The sequence below is a fragment of the Micropterus dolomieu genome, linkage group LG03, assembly GCF_021292245.1.
Source record: "Micropterus dolomieu isolate WLL.071019.BEF.003 ecotype Adirondacks linkage group LG03, ASM2129224v1, whole genome shotgun sequence".
NCBI classification, from domain to species: Eukaryota; Metazoa; Chordata; class Actinopteri; order Centrarchiformes; family Centrarchidae; genus Micropterus; species Micropterus dolomieu.
Genome location: NC_060152.1, coordinates 9,852,786 through 9,868,476, shown reverse-complemented (window position 1 = coordinate 9,868,476; position 15,691 = coordinate 9,852,786). Strand labels below are relative to the sequence as shown.

Genomic DNA, 15,691 nt, shown 5'->3' with positions numbered 1-15,691 from the left:
AATAATAACATTTTAAGAGCTTACCCTTGTGTTTTCTGACGTCTGCGGTTTTATAGCTTTTTTCCTGATACAGAAGATCTGAGGTAGGTCTCTTAGCAGCAGAGCAACCACAGAGACCTACAGACCTGACTGGTGTGCGAGTGAGGGGAGAAGATAGGAAGGGTGGCTGTGATGACACAAGAGAGGGGGAGAGAGAGATACAGAAAGAAACAGAGAGAGAGAGAGGAAATAACCCAAATTATATTATTTTGAAGTATTATGCAACAGGAGTCCCTTTTTATATGTTTCATTATATGTAATAGAGATGAAAACAATTAGATGAAACATTTTCATAGATTTAGAGAGCAAGTGTAGTGATCACACACTTCTAAGTGTTGTGTCCTTCTTGAGCGATGCCTTTCCAGCAGACAGGGTCAGGATGGACTCAGGGGAGGAGAGCACTTTAAGAATAGTGTTAGGTTGCTAGGCGTGAAAAATATGTTGATAAAAATGGAGGACAAACACACACTATACTGCATTTATTTGGAAAATATAAATTAGGTGACTTTCCATGGTTGGATTATGCTTGGCTGTGAATCCATTACTCCAAGCCTGACAGTGTTATTTTAATGCATTAACAGCCTTGTAAATGGAACTTGGGTTAAGATTATTTTGCCACACTACTATTCTAAAGGTCAAGAATGAACTTTCTTGTTCATTGACAACCTTATTTGATATGTTTTACCTAGTCAAGGTAGCTATAGACATCTTTCCACTGAATTATTCCTATTTGTGCAGCAATGGTGTTTCCTTCCACATCTTTTGCTAATTACTTTCCACTCATCTTCATTTGGCAGACCGTATCTGGCATCATGCATGAACGCACTCACCTCTTCCTTGTAGGATCACATGGGTAAAGCTATTTTAACGTAACATACTGCTTGAAGGATTACAAGAAAATCTTAATTGCTTGCGTTTGGTGGAGGGAAGGACTGGCAAGATGATAAAAAGGAAGGCTTAATTACTGGTATGTTTGCTTTGCTCATTTAAAGATTGTAAAGACTGTCATAAAATTGTTCCTTTGAAAACACTGGACTGCCTCAGTTGTTCAATTATTTTGCTTCCATACTTTTCTCCTAATATATTTATCCTTAAAACTGTCTCTCTGTTTTATTAATACAGGGTAATTTCAGATGTTTAATATGGTATCTTGAATATAAAATAATCAACCATGTTTAAACCCACATTTGAATACTGAGGCCTGTAAGTCAGCTGATTGATTGGAAATTCACAAGGATTTTGATTTTTCTTTTGTAATACTTTATGGACTAATACCTACTGAAGCCAAGGTTAGGGTGTAATGCTGCCTGTAGTACAACAGGGGGCAATGCTAAGCAACCATGAACAAGTGATTATTATGAGTGACTCTCTTTACTGGCAGTAAAAAGCCTAATGATAGTGCAAGGTTAGATGGTTGTTCAGTCTTTTAATCTTCATTATTTTTCATAGATACAAAATTAAACTCACCAAGCAGTTCTCTCTGCAATTAAGGTCGTTTAATTTAGCGTACGTCCCTCTGGTAAAAAAAAATAAAATACATTAGTAGTTCAATAACATTTCATTTGGGTCACAACATCACATACCTGAGGCATTCTGAAATGAATTAGCATCCTTTTTTAGCCTCTCATTTTAGAGAAATGTATGCTAAATAAAACAGTAACTGGGACAAATATATCATATGACATGGCAAGAAATGTTTTGTGACATGTTCATATTCAGACAGCATTCAAGTAAATTATGATTTTTTTTAAAAAGAAACCAGTCTTGTAATGATAAAGGGATATCTGGTGCACTGGCCATATCTCCCCCTCCTCTGGCCTGATAGATCCAGCAGGCCAGAAGGCAGGAAATGTGATTAGGAGCAGACAGCAAAGCTCCAATAAGATTTCTTCTCAGTCACTGTCTGGCCAGGTGCAGCACAACAGAAAAGACCACAGGATAGAATAAAGCCTAAAATGTTCAAATATCAGTTGGATTACATGCTGTTATGCAATCCTTTTTTTTAAATCACCCTGGATACAAACATTAGGGCTCGCTTTGCTGTTTCAGATGGATTTGGGTAAAATCCATTAATCAAATTTCCTCTTCTCATTTCCAGATTGCCAGACCTTCAGACAGCAGTATCAGATCACTGATGTGAAATGAACAGATCAAACAAAAATCTAATTACTTCATGCTAAATGCTTTAATAATGATTAATTATTTACTCTGGTTCTTGGAATAATATAATGCATTTTCACTGTAAAATGAAAATGCATAGATAAATGTCATTGTAAAATGAGAATGAAAGGCTCAAATTATACTTTTGGAAATTATAGTGTGGACTGAAAACTATAAACATACTCAAAATTAATAGAAAACATTTATAATATAAAATAAAATAAATCTAACATTACATCTTTTTCTGCATTTGCCATTTTCATTATTCAAGTATCCAACTGTAAAGTAGTAGACTTGATTTTAGCATTTAACAATTTCCACTTACATTTTTAATGGGTATTATGTTGACTTGTACTGACTTGTACATGTCCTCGGGGCTATAAGCCAAAGTAATTATTCAATTATTATTATTATTATTTAGCAGTTTTTATTATTCAGTTGTGTTTTCTGCAAGATTAAAATTAAATTGAGCACTTATTTCAGGGAAATTCCTTTTGAAAATGAACATCTGTTTGCAAAGTCTAATTAAGTCATTGTTTGTTTTCCCTATAAGTAGGCAAGACTATGCAATTCTTTCCATATAACTATCCAAGGAAATTGTTAGAAAATGCACATAACTAAGAACACTGGAATCAAGTTAGAAAACACCCACCATATGTGGGACTCTAACAGTAGAATATAAGTTAAGAAGAATGTGCCAAAACTCTCAAATTCCTTGAAGAAATAAAATCAGTGACTCAATGGTAGCTAAGTACTGCCCCACTTGAACATAAGAAACATCAGTTTTCTTCTAACCCTGTATTTTACTGTGTATTGGCTTATTTTAAAACTTTAAGACATTTTAGATTAGAAAAACATTTGAAGGCCAAACACCTCAGCGCCTGAAAAACAAAATGTTGAGCAAAGGACCCAAGAGCTTTATCAGTGTTGTGTGGGACTGTAAGAATATTGATCCTCCATAGTTCCGTAGGAGGGTGGAACTTAGATATTGTGTTAAATAGGAGATTTTATTTTTTTCATGTTTGAAACACCTGATAACTTCATAATACTTATGGTTAGGTGGGTAATGGCACTTGGCATGTATTTATGTTGCTAATCTGCCACAATTTACAGCATTTTTATTTTAAAGACAGAGATGTGGGCACATGTGTGTCTTTGACTAGACTGTATAGGCCTACACATATTTAATTAGTGTTGATAGTGGTTACTGATTCATAGTCATTGTATGAGTCAAATTCCTTGTATGTGTGCACATACTTCACCAATAAAGTTGATTTGGATTCTGAATGTGGGCTTCTTGTATGAATGCATTCAGGCTCTTTGTGTTATGTCACTGTTGTGCCCCCACCAAACTAAAATAAAGATTTTTACTAAAGGAGAGATTTGATCTGAATGCGTTTCCTGGTATTATAAAAAGTCTTTACTTGCTGCTGAGTGGTGTGAAACTGTTTCTGCTTCTGTTCTTTCCCACTTCACTTTGTGTGGGTGTGTTTCACAACACATTTGACACTATTCAGATTCATGTAAAACTCCATTGATGATTCACTTTCCACCATTTACACCCAATAACTACTGTAAATGGCCTGTTCCGAGAGAGTGTGTCTGTCTGTGTGAAAAATATCTATGCTGTGTAGGAAATAAAATAACCTGGCAGCATTTGTACACCACTGTTGTTTTGAAAATATTTTCCATTCCACTTTCCAGGTTGGCCTGTACATTCACTGTGTCTATGAAAAGACATATGCCTACATGTTTACAGAATGTCTTTACGACCACTCAGTCATGGAGTTTAGTCCACCACGTATGTTCTGTATGACCTACAGAAGCCTCTTGGTGACCTACTTTCCATACATAGCTGACTCTTGATGGCTGCAACTGGCTGCAACCCCCTACAAAGGTTTACTTAAGGGAGTGTCCTTCCACTGCCTTCAGCTGTGAACACTGGTTGACACAGCCTGTGTTGCGCAACTCTTTAAAAATCCAGACACTTTAAACAAGGTATGAGGGAGAATAACGCTGACTGTGCACTTAGACATGAAGTTAATCTTTCATGGTAGTTGTTTTGTATTCTTTAGACTTGGACCTGCAGACTACCATAAAACCAACTCGAAGGGTGTAATACCATCCACAACCAGTACATAGCCTACTAGGTGGAAAGTAAGAACTGCATTTTTCAAAAGCAAACACTAAGTGTTGTAAGAAAGTGAAATTAAACACAATACCCCAGTATAACACATGATATACAAAGGCTAAAAGCTATATTGTGACGAATAACAAAGACCAAGTTATAATCTTTCGAGCAGGAGTTTAGTTACTAAAAGGCCCCAAATAGTCTCAACTTTTAAGTGAGCCATACCTTGTATGTCCTGGGATTTTTAACGTCATTTTATTAACCCCACAAACACCAGGATACTGAAGTCCATTTGAAGTGTTGTGGCTCTAGGTTAATTCAACAAAACATCAAGGGAAGATGACTTGTCCATATGCTGTTAAAGATTTATGACAGTATGACATTTATATGGCACTCATTTGTTTGGTAGTAGATTAACTCTGAATTGGGCCTTTGTATCAAAGCTCACACAAATGGGACAAAGTGCAGTAGGCTAATATCATTGTAACACCATGTAAATTCATCAAAAATAATATAATATTATTTGAAAAGGGAAAAATCTTGCATTCCCTTTCCTGTTCTCATTTCACTCTTCCACCAGCTGGAAAATGATAAGAGGGCTAAATGACCCGTTCCAATAAATTGGTCAAGGTTTTGTTTAAGCAAGAGGACAGATGATATGGGGGGTAGGGCAGCTCACAGACAGCTGCGTATCATTACCGCCTGTTGCAGCTGTTTCAAGCCAGTACAATGGGCTTAACATACACAAACAGAAACTGTGGAACAACAAATCCGTTTTCCCCTAGCAGAAAAAGCATTAAGTACGTCAATAAATCTAAACTGTGGATGTGTTTACCTTATTTGAACGAGGGACTGACATTACATAACACAAAACTATTGTGAGCCTAAACCTTCATATGATGTTGTATGTAACCTTAAGAGTTACTTCCTAGATAATATATCTTGAAAGCGGGCGTTTATTAGTGTTTGAAAGGGTTTATTTTCTGTTATTTTCACACTTCTCTCCGGAAATACCCGAACTCCAACAAAGGAAAGAAGAGGAGGATCAGCGATTGACGTCACCGGTCTGGCAACAGGCGTGAATGCGTCTGGCTGTCTCTTCGATGATTGGTCGTTCGGTTTGTACTCGACACGCGATTGGTCAGATCTCAGTTAGAACGAGCTACATATCCCTGCTGTAGATTCCATTTTGTTGCAATTCAGACGGAGTCGGGAGAGAGAAGTAACGTCCAACGGCCACTTTTAGCACCACAAAAGCGTCGAGGGTAACGGGGTTTGTAGGAAATATAGCTTGCTGTGCTTCCTGCATAGTCCGCCGAGGGATTGTAAAGGCTAATCTCACATATTCTCGGACGAGGGGCTTCATCAACCAAGCCTAAAGGAGTCGGTAAGAAAAGCTGTTTGTACCTCGTCGCCATATTGAGCTCACAGTTTCTTTGTTTTGGTTTGGTGCCAAAGTGGAGTCACCGAGATTGTGAAAGCAGTACCTATTATAAAACAGGTGGGATTATTAATCAAAACTCAAATTGATCGAGACTATTACATTGAAAAATACTAAACAAAGGCACTTGATTGCCTTTAAGCCAAGTTACTGGCGCACAAACAATAATGGGATAACACGTCGCAGGTTACTTATGTAACATTTTATTATAACCACCAGTAGTTTTATAAAACTATTTTCACAAAGTTATTGCCGTTTCGTTTGTTGGTTTTTGCAGAGCTAGATGCAATGACGCACTCCGAAATAGCCGTCCCCCTCCTGAAAGGAAACATCAATGCTATGTCGAAAGACGGAAGAATATTGTATATTATGTCGTGCGTATTTTGCATTTCTAATGGCCGACATTTTCTTTCCCAAAAAGGTCTTCGGCTTCTTGGAGCATCGTGCGCCGAGGTGAATGTTTAGCCCGGCTCCACGAGAAAACAACGCTCTTTGGCACATGAAAACCACAGATCTTGCTGGAAACAAAATTGCAGCGAGAAGTAGACAGAGAACTACTTCGAGGACCTGGGGCCCGATTGGAGGTGAACGATTGAAGAGAGACCACTGCTTCTTTAACTTTCTGACAACAAAGAGGTGAGCTGAAGATGTTGCTGGTCGGTTGTGTGTGTGGGGGAGGGGCGACGCAGGCCTGGCTGTCTGGCGTGTCTGCACGTAGCCCTGTGGACTTGTTTTTGTCGAGTGTGTACGTGTTGTGTGGACTGATTACGCAATATCAATAGCCAATAAATAGAACATCTTCCAAGCGAATCACAATGCATCATTAATACTAAAAAGTTGTCTTTAATAAACAACTTTAGTAATTCTGTATTCTCATCATGTAGGTGACACGTAGTGCAAAAGCAGTATGGGAGGTGGAGAGAGGTACAACATTCCAGTTTCCCACCCTGAGCGCCCTTTGGCCAAGAAGAACCACCAACTTGGCCGGGCTAAGCAGAGAAGCCGTGACCAGAATGGTGCAGCAGCATCTGCAGGAGTAGGGGGCCTTCACCACCACGGCCACCGCCGGAGCGACAAGGGCGCAGCCTACCACAGGTCTCCAGAGGCGCGGCAGGCCGTGTCTGCTGAGAAGAATGCTTCTGTTCGATTTGCCACCCACTATGATCAGAACTGGGAGGGTGCAGTGTCTCACCTCAACACGCTCCTGGCCACACAAGGAAGTCCGAGCTACGCAGGGCCGAAGTTCAGCGAGCCACCCTCGCCTAGCGTGTTGCCCAAACCCCCCAGCCACTGGGTGTCCTTCCCGATGGGCTCCTATGACAACAGGGAGATGATGGCCTTCCAGCTCAAGAGCCTCCTCAAGGTGCAGGCCTGAGAGGGATACCCACACTTCACAAAACCAATGCATGAACTGGGACTCTTTTGAGAGCACCCACCCACCAGGAACACCTCAGTGCTGTAATACTTTTAACTGTTTTTTAGACTGACCTCTTTGAGTGTTAGGAGGCATTTGCAGCAGTGTTTGCTGTGAATGTATTCGACACCCTTTTCTTTTTTTAAAACAAAAAACAAAACAACCTTGTATTTCAATACATTACAGCCTTGTAGCCTTGCTGGTCGGTGATGCTTTTAGTAGAGTCAGTTTCTGAGACTAATGACAAACTGGATAGCCTTTTGTACTTCTGTTTTGTTCTTTTTAATCATGGCTGTCAAAGCAGATGAGTGTGCTTATTTTCCAAATAAGGGTTATAGTATAGGTCAGGTAAGTTCCCATCACTTTTACGGTCCATTTCTGTGGACAGACTAGCTTTATCATTTACATAAGTTTTATGATGATTCTTTAGAGTCACCTCTAAAGCTTCAGGTGCTAAAGCTAACAATTCCGTAGCAATTTTTTGACTAGGGCCCACCTTTTTTCTTATGTATTACGTTCCTTGTTTGGGATGGAAAAGGCACTCAACTGCAATTCTGCAGGGAGAAAAACTATCTTACTGGAGTAATAAGCTGTAGTGAGCATGTACAGGTCAAAAGTTAAACCTCAAACTGAAGGGTAATAAGAGACCATGGCACACAGGCCTTGGACTGCCAACTCCTGTACCTTTTTTATTGCGCTGTGCGCACATGCACTATAGGAGTTGAGCTTTTCTGAGGCTTGCAACACTCTATCATAGCATTATTTTGTACAAGTCCATTTTTGTTGTAGTTGAAAGATGTATGAAGTGCCGTGTGTGTGTGTGTTTGTAACCAAAGCAATGTTTTTGCTGTAACCCCCACCCCCTCTTTTTTTGGACATCTGTGTGGTCGGCATAGTTACCATTGCCGCTTTGACCTTGCCAGCCGGAGTGGGTGAATGGGTTAGAGTCCCTTAGGTAACTTCTAACTGTTCATCCGTTTCAATCAGTGCTGTTATTACAACTCTCAAACCTGTTCAGGACAGTGCTGCAGCTTTTAACATGCGGAAGAGGGCCAGGCTTGGATGTTGGACTGAGTTTCACTTTGTCTCACTAAGCCACATGACATGGTCCTGTTAGCTGCGTGCCATTGTAAGGTATGGTAGAGCTGAGGATGGGTTTCTGAAGTGAAGTAGCCCAAGGGACTCGACACGAGGCAGGTTTTATGTTTACAAATTAGGTCTGTAGTTGACCATCGAAAAATCAACACACTCTGCCTCTTGTTTACCCTCTTGCACTGCAATCAGACAATTTTTTATTTTTATTTTTTTTAAATAAGTTACAGGCCAGGATGCTATTGAAATGGAGGCGTAATTGACTATCTCCCTATGGATACTCTATTTTTGTGATGCAATCCTCTATTGAGGCTCTTTTTGCTTTCCCTTTGCAGAATTGGAGCTGTTTATTGCCAGCTTAAAGATGACAAAACAAAGTATGATAGCTTGTTAGTGTGTTTAAGAGCCATGTAAATAATGAAATGTATAAAGTACTTGTAGCATATGTACATTTGCAGGCCAAGTTGGAGGCCTGTCTGACAAAAGTATTTTTAGTAATAACACTGAATGTATAAGACATGCTAAGGACATGTCTTGACTTCAATGTCTTGACTTAAATACTGAAGAATATTTTTGTTAAAAAAATCTGCCTAAACATTTGTCAGTACACCTGCACTGTTATATTTCCAGAGATCTTGCACATGTTTTTTTTTTATTTTGTATTATGCAGTGTAGGGTGAAAAATGCTAAATGCAAATGAAGTAAAAGTGCAACAAAATATCAATTGGATCCCAGAGGAGACTTGCTTGTGTATGGATTTGAGTTCTGAATGTGCTTACAGCGTGTAAGTGTGATGCTATTAATCTTGACCTGTTTGTGCCTAAGTTTGAAACTCATGCTGAAAATGACATGTTTCATTAGGTGGCAATGCCACAAACTGACCAAATGTTTCCATCAGAACCACCTTCAGTTCTCAGCTGTTCTTCCGCCAGCTGACAACTGAACTTGGTCTCATGCTGTAAAAGTACTTTCTTCTATTGGTTGTTCATGTAAACATTTATTTCTTGCCCGACTGTTGTGCATGGCAAAGTCTCCTTGTTCTAAATTTGAAACCTGTAATGAATTGGCTGTTAATTTGTCCCTCTGAAATGTCACTGACGATGAAAAGAGAATGCCCTGTTTAAGATTGGTATTAATTAGTTTCTAAAATAGCAAATGTTAAAGAATGCATTTTATGAATTGATGACAAAATTTTACAAAAGAAATAAATCCCTTCCCCTTCCCCCCCTATTTTGTCTGTGCTTGAATATCTTAACGACTGACTTTAATACAATACAGGATATGTATACATTTCTTTTCATTGCTGAAAGAAGTCTCCTGCTTTCCAACCCCTGTAACAGTACAGCAGTGAAAATAACAAGAGAATGTATTTATTGATAATACGGTTGCCCTAGTTTTAATAGTTTAAGGAACACTTGAATATTAAAATGAATGTTTCACTCGCTGAACAAAATGCAGCTCATCTTGTACACGTCACATGATATACTGGATAAAGTATTTGGTAGCAGCTAACTGCATTCCATACATTATCCATTGCCACAGTAATTACAGCTATTCAAGTATACAGTTTGCTTGCTGCTGTTTAATAAGTGCCCCTGAAGCCAGAGTACTTAAATACTGGAAAGTCAGGGCCTGAAGTTAAAGGTAATCTTTATTTATGTTTACATAAACAACAGAATTAAACTGATGTATGAATGTAAATATTGCCAGTTCATTCAAGTACAAAAATAATATTGGCAAACCAGACAGTAGCAATTATTCCACCTTTAGCAACCCACATGACACAAGTCCAAAAAAACCTGGCCAAGTTTACCAGGGATCAAATGAAAATCTATCTCCGGGCCTGCTGCTCACTTTCCTTTGGCAACAGACTACCGTAATAATGATAGACAAATACAAACAGAGCAGAACACTCAAGTATGACGACGTAGTAGGATCATTGTAGTTTAAGAAAATGATAATTACAGAGCTGGGTTTTATTACAAGAGAAAACATAAATAAATCAGCATTTCCAAGATTAAAAGTGGCAAAATTATGAGAAAGAAAACTGATGTTCTTTGTGTTTCAGTGGAGACCTAAGAAGAGGTGGCGCTTCCAGTTAAGGCAGATGAGGGACTGCAACAAAGCCCCTTGAAAGCCTGCGTCATATCTATATAATGTCATTTATAAATGTAGAAGTGAGGAAAGTCTCATAATACTGGTTGGTGAAATTATTATTATTATTTGATACATCAAGCACATCTGAAATATTGTGTAGAGTTACTACTTAGACATGTATCACTTATAATCTCAGAATATTCAAGTTTATTTCTCATAAATGTGAGTATTTTCTTTTACCAAGTTAATCTCAGAGAATATCTGTTTTTTTTCCCCTCAGACTATTACCCCCCCTCCCCTTGCTTTGTAATTTTATAATTTTTTATACCTAAAATTCTGCTGTATTCTTGTTATTGTCAAAAGCTGAACAGAAACATTAATTAAGGTTTAGGAGGAACAGAGAATCAGTGACCTCCAGATTTGCGTCCAGCCCAGGACCTGGAGCGAGAGCGTGACCGGGACATGGATCTAGAGTAGGACCGGGAGGGAGATCGTCCCACAGACTTTTTCTGGGAGCTGGAAGTTGGGTGGAAGTCTTCAGCTGGGCTGTGAGACCTGGACTGGCTCTTTTTACCTTTGGGCCTGGATCTGGAAGGTGAAGGGGAGCAGGACACGGAGCGACTACGTGAGCCTGGTTCATGGTGTGTCCTCGGGTGGTCACGGGGAGGACCTCTGTACCTGGTGGGACGGTCATTAGTTATTAATGATAAAATGTGTGAATTGTTAAGTTCAGAATAGTAACATAGTCATTGCTTGTATTAAATACTGCAACATTAGAAATTAGCATACTTGTCATTTTCATGGCTTCTGCTCCGCCTATGTCTACTGTAGGACCGAGAGCTGTGAGAGAACAAAAACACAAAACCAGTTTTTCAGGGTGTAAAATTGTACAAGACATCGGTGCACCACTTTATTTTCAGGATAAGAACATTGATTTTGTAATTAAGCGGAGCATGGTTTCCTGCTCTTTTATAGACACAACTGGTTTATACCAGTTCTAGAAAGGCTCAAATAGTCAGATAATATAAATAACCACAACAAGCTAAAGATCAAAGCTTTAGTCTACTTTTTTCTCCTCTTTGTTCTTATTAGTGTGTTGAGGAAGAAATACAGGTCACACCTGAACTAAAACATACATGAATGTACAAATATCACATTAGGGCTGTACAAAAGAAACTGCACTGTGCAATGTTCAAGTCACAGAAGCTGCAATTTTATAAAAGAAGTTTAAATGTACAGTACTCCTGCAGAGATGCCCTGGCCTACAAATCATCATGTTTGTTTGGTACAGACCCCAACAAATGTCACATCATCATCATTTGAATAGTTTTTTTCAGTTAAAAGTAAAATTGTGATGCAAATAGGCATAGGACGTTATGACATAAAATCATATGAACCCTGCAAACAGACTTAATCTTGTAATGGATGACCTTGTGTTATCTTCTCTTTTAATAGCGCAATAGTGCTCTTTGGCAAATGTTTTTCTTAACCTGGATATTAGGTCTGACCCCAAATAGTTGAAGATTCGATGCTTCGATGGGTCAAGCTCAACATCTGATTTTACATAGAACTACCAGTTTTCTCCCAATAAGTTAATATATACACCCTATTACAATACACATTTCAACATTTAATGCTGTAAATAAACATGTAAAAAGAAAATAAATGTCCAATAAATGTTTTTAAAGTGCGTGAATGAATACAAAATTGTAAACCTAACCCTGGGTCGTCAGTGCGCATGTGTAGGTGTAGCGTGTAGTGGCAGGAGGAACACTTGCTGAAGAGACGAGCCCCAGCTTCACCACTGTTGTGCCGAGTTGTCCGCACCTCGTGGGACTTTCGGGTAATTTATGACCGTTGATGAACCACACAAAGAATATTACATCGTTTTTAAACAGCCGCTACTTGAAATAGACTCGCAAGTAACCGTGCCATGCATGCAGTTGTCGGCAGCACGGCAAAAACTCTGCACAAGACCAGTCAATGGCAGGCAAGAGACAGAGAGAAAATGTTCAACAATAAGTCTCAGTTTAGCTTCGGCTCGCAATCACCGTGCACAAAAACACACATGATTCGACTATGTAAATCCTTAGTCAGGGACAGCCCTAGATGTTAGTTAAAGTTACATTTGGGTCTGTTAAGGGATGGTAAGGTAGCTCTTTACTTATCCACAGGGGGAAATTTCAGTCTCACAACAGCAGAGATATGTCGGGAATAGAAAATGTATAATGTATAAGATAGTAAGTAAGCAAATAATGTCCATATGTGTAGTCAGTATATGCACATTCGATATCTGAGCTAATATGATACGCTAATTTCAGCGCAGATACCGAAACTACATTTTTCCACTACCTTAGTTTGGAGAATATAGTGTATGTTATGTTTACTTTATGCCAAAGTGTATAAAGCATCAACATCAACAAGAGCTTTGCTGACTGATTAACTGATGAAACTCACTATTAAGTTACTGTAACAAAAAAAAAGTTGGCAACAACTCACTCTCTAGGGCTCTCAGACCTCCGAGGACGACGTTCATGGGACGGGCTTCGGGACCTGTGTCGATCATAGCTGCGGCTTCGGGACCGTCTTCGGCGGCTATCCCGATCGTCGTCGTAGCGGGAGAAACTGCGAGGAGAGTGGCGCTCCTTGGCCTTCATCTGGTTAGGGGCTTTATGGACAAATTTACATCAGGACATTAGGTATTACAAAACAACACTGAATGAGGGTTTACAAAGGTTAAATGTATGCTGCTTAGATAGTAATGCAAATTGTTCATACTCTTTCTGTCTCCCTGAGCAAACTGGATCTCGATCTGACGCCCACAAACCCATTTACGGTCCAGGTTGTGAAGAGCGTCTTCTGCATCCCGCACATCTTCAAATGTGCTACATTGTTAAGGCCTTTTATTTTTTTAATTAGGAGAGTTGGGACAGAGAAGGCTGCACACATGCACAACAATTACAAAAAAGGCTGCAACACAGTTTGTCAGCTCCAGTCTATGAAACACAGCTAATAGAATTAGAACAGTGCTGAGAAAAATCACTTCAGGCAATGATTTAAAACAGAAAATTAACGAATTTTGTCTTCAGGCAGCAATTAAACAACATAAAACTGAATCAATAGGCCCATTTGGGATATCAAATTGTGAGGACAAAATAAATATTGACGGTGATCAGATTCGGTAGGATACAAAAACTTTAGCTTGTTACCTTTAACATGCTTGACCTTTGACCTTCAGCTTGATCTTTATTGTCTTGGCAGAAGAACTTGAGATTTCCTGCTCGTCTTTGCCCAATAAACACTTTGCTTTTCCTCCCTTTTGGTAGACAAATGGAAGCCTTGGTGCTCTCTTTTCTCCTCTTTGTATCTTCATTCTTTTGCTCTCTCTTTATTTTCCCAATTCCACTACTGCTTGTCGCCTGGGTGTCTTTGGCTTGAATCTACTCTACAACCGCCTTTCAACTTTCTTTGGTGTGGGGTGTCCAGAACTGTATCTTTACCATTCTAAGGCAACAACAGAAGAAATATTGGTTAGGATAAGTTTAAATCTGTAAAAACAATATTGTAGATAACAAACAATTCATAGAAAGTAAAATTGCATTTAAAAAAAACATTCCCATACAATGGGACAAACAGTTGTGATATAAAAATAAAAGAGACTCCTCCTAAAAAACATTGTCAGGTCAGGTGCCGTGATATCCACTGCAACCAAAAAGTTAGATTAATGCTTTGCAATCCCTCAGTGAAAACACCATTTCCAAATTATAATTAAAAGAATAAAGGATATTGAATGTAAGCAAATCCTCTTGTCCGTCGTGTATGGAAGTCAAGTGGAATGTAGACATCTACAATAGGCCCATAACGACCAAACTCACGACGTAAATCCTCTGGCCTAAAGTATCATGAAATAAGCACATTTATTCTGTTGGCTATCATATGAATTTAGCTGTAGCCCAGTGTGCAAGGTATACACAAGAGCTGGTGCCAGCACAGCATAAGACAATACTTTACAGACAAATCTAGTATTTACTGTCCCACTTCAAAAGCCCAGTCAGTCAACTTCACACATCCATAGCAGCCAGATATGGCGTGCGTTATTTATTAACAGAGGTGGCAAAGTCACAGGGGTAACCGAATTATGTATAACGTTACATTTCTGGGAGCTATTTCTTTCAATGCACAACATTCACATCCATTGTATTGGGGTGGCAGTATGAGCTTCAGACACAAATATTTCAAAACAATGGCAGATAAAACCCAAACCATCTAAACAGCTAAAAAAAACTCTTGGCGTAATTGAGAGAGCATGTCTTTCTGTGAACTTTAATAGCATTGTATAATTCAGGTTTCATTATGAACAGCAACTTAATGTGCAAGATTGTTTTTGCATTGGACAGTGTTAAGTTTGATGAAGAATTTTGCCTTTAAAAAAAAATACGTTTCCAACATTTGAATGAACAGTTAACTTTAGTTTAACTTGTGTAGCTTTACTAAGAGTAACTTATGTATGCAATGTTTAGAAATTGGACAAGCTAACGTTAGTAACGTTAGCTAAAATAAAACTGGATTTGTGAAAAATAGACTTGCTGTTACCCAACAGTTAACTTTGCATACATGTAACGTAGTTAAAGCGAAACGCCACACCTTAGTATTGCAGTCACGTAACATTATTAAGTTATGTCCAGAATATAAAAAGCAACTCGTCTTTTGTGGGAGAAACGCTAACTTAAGCTGCAACAACACAGTCTTCCAACACAGTCTTGTCGTTTGCTAGGTATTATAGCAAACCATTTGTAGGGAAATGTGTTTAATGATAGCTGTTAGCAGATATCAGGGGCAATATTCGTTTGAAAAAATAACTACAACGCCCTTTTTGCCTCCCTGCCTGGGATCACTCGTAACGCTGACGTCAGTTAAATATTTTGGTAATGACATACATGTTTGCTAACTAACTAGCATTATGTTAGCTTGACCATGCTTGCTTACACGCCAGCAGGGGTTAAAAATGACAACATACCTGGAGTCGTCGGCGATGTTTCTAACGAAGAGAGATGTATTAGGCGGCCTTAGATACCTCGCCATTTTTTAACAACCCGTTGCTACAATTTGGCTGCGGTGAATGTGTTTATTACTGCTTTATTTTCACAAACCCTGATGCTTTACTGCAGCTGACACGAACTACATAGTCAAAGTGTTCTCTTTGCACTGCGCATGCTCACAGATGTACAGCCACGACACGCACACACGCGCACACGCGCGCGCGCACACACACACACACACACACAGTACTTGGTATCTATTTATTCTACTATTCCAT

General features: G+C 39.0%; 3 protein-coding genes across 3 annotated transcripts in view; 1 reads left to right on the top strand and 2 right to left on the bottom strand.

Annotated features, from left to right (window-relative positions):
• Positions 1–1,539, bottom strand: part of cnr2 (cannabinoid receptor 2) — a 7,085-nt gene extending 5,546 nt beyond the window's left edge. The window contains exons 1-2 of the mRNA XM_046045956.1: positions 1,507–1,539; positions 25–166 (exon numbers count right to left, since the gene is read on the bottom strand). The gene's annotated coding sequence lies outside the window, so the exon portion shown is untranslated. The remainder of the gene's footprint in view (positions 1–24; positions 167–1,506) is intronic.
• Positions 1,540–5,527: 3,988 nt separating this feature from the next.
• Positions 5,528–9,507, top strand: pnrc2 (proline-rich nuclear receptor coactivator 2). The gene is made up of 3 exons (XM_046045959.1): positions 5,528–5,717; positions 6,193–6,407; positions 6,656–9,507. Exon 3 carries the CDS (start codon positions 6,679–6,681, stop codon positions 7,144–7,146), a length of 468 nt encoding a protein of 155 aa, XP_045901915.1. The 5' UTR covers positions 5,528–5,717; positions 6,193–6,407; positions 6,656–6,678; the 3' UTR covers positions 7,147–9,507.
• Positions 9,508–9,910: 403 nt separating this feature from the next.
• srsf10a (serine and arginine rich splicing factor 10a) lies at positions 9,911–15,564 on the bottom strand. The gene is made up of 6 exons (XM_046045957.1): positions 15,392–15,564; positions 14,162–14,266; positions 13,153–13,256; positions 12,874–13,042; positions 11,164–11,214; positions 9,911–11,052 (listed from the first exon to the last, which is right to left on the bottom strand). The coding sequence occupies exons 1-6, from the start codon at positions 15,454–15,456 to the stop codon at positions 10,779–10,781; spliced, it is 768 nt and encodes a 255-aa protein (XP_045901913.1). The 5' UTR covers positions 15,457–15,564; the 3' UTR covers positions 9,911–10,778.
• Positions 15,565–15,691: the final 127 nt, after the last annotated feature.

Coding starts and splice junctions, on each gene's coding strand:
- srsf10a (XM_046045957.1), bottom strand. CDS start 15,456: ATGGCGAGGTATCTAAGGCCGCCTAATACATCTCTCTTCGTTAGAAAC. Junction 14,267..15,391: donor AACATCGCCGACGACTCCAG/GTATGTTGTCAT, acceptor ATGATACTTTAG/GCCAGAGGATTTACGTCGTG. Junction 13,043..13,152: donor TGCTCAGGGAGACAGAAAGA/GTATGAACAATT, acceptor TTGTCCATAAAG/CCCCTAACCAGATGAAGGCC.
- pnrc2 (XM_046045959.1), top strand. CDS start 6,679: ATGGGAGGTGGAGAGAGGTACAACATTCCAGTTTCCCACCCTGAGCGC.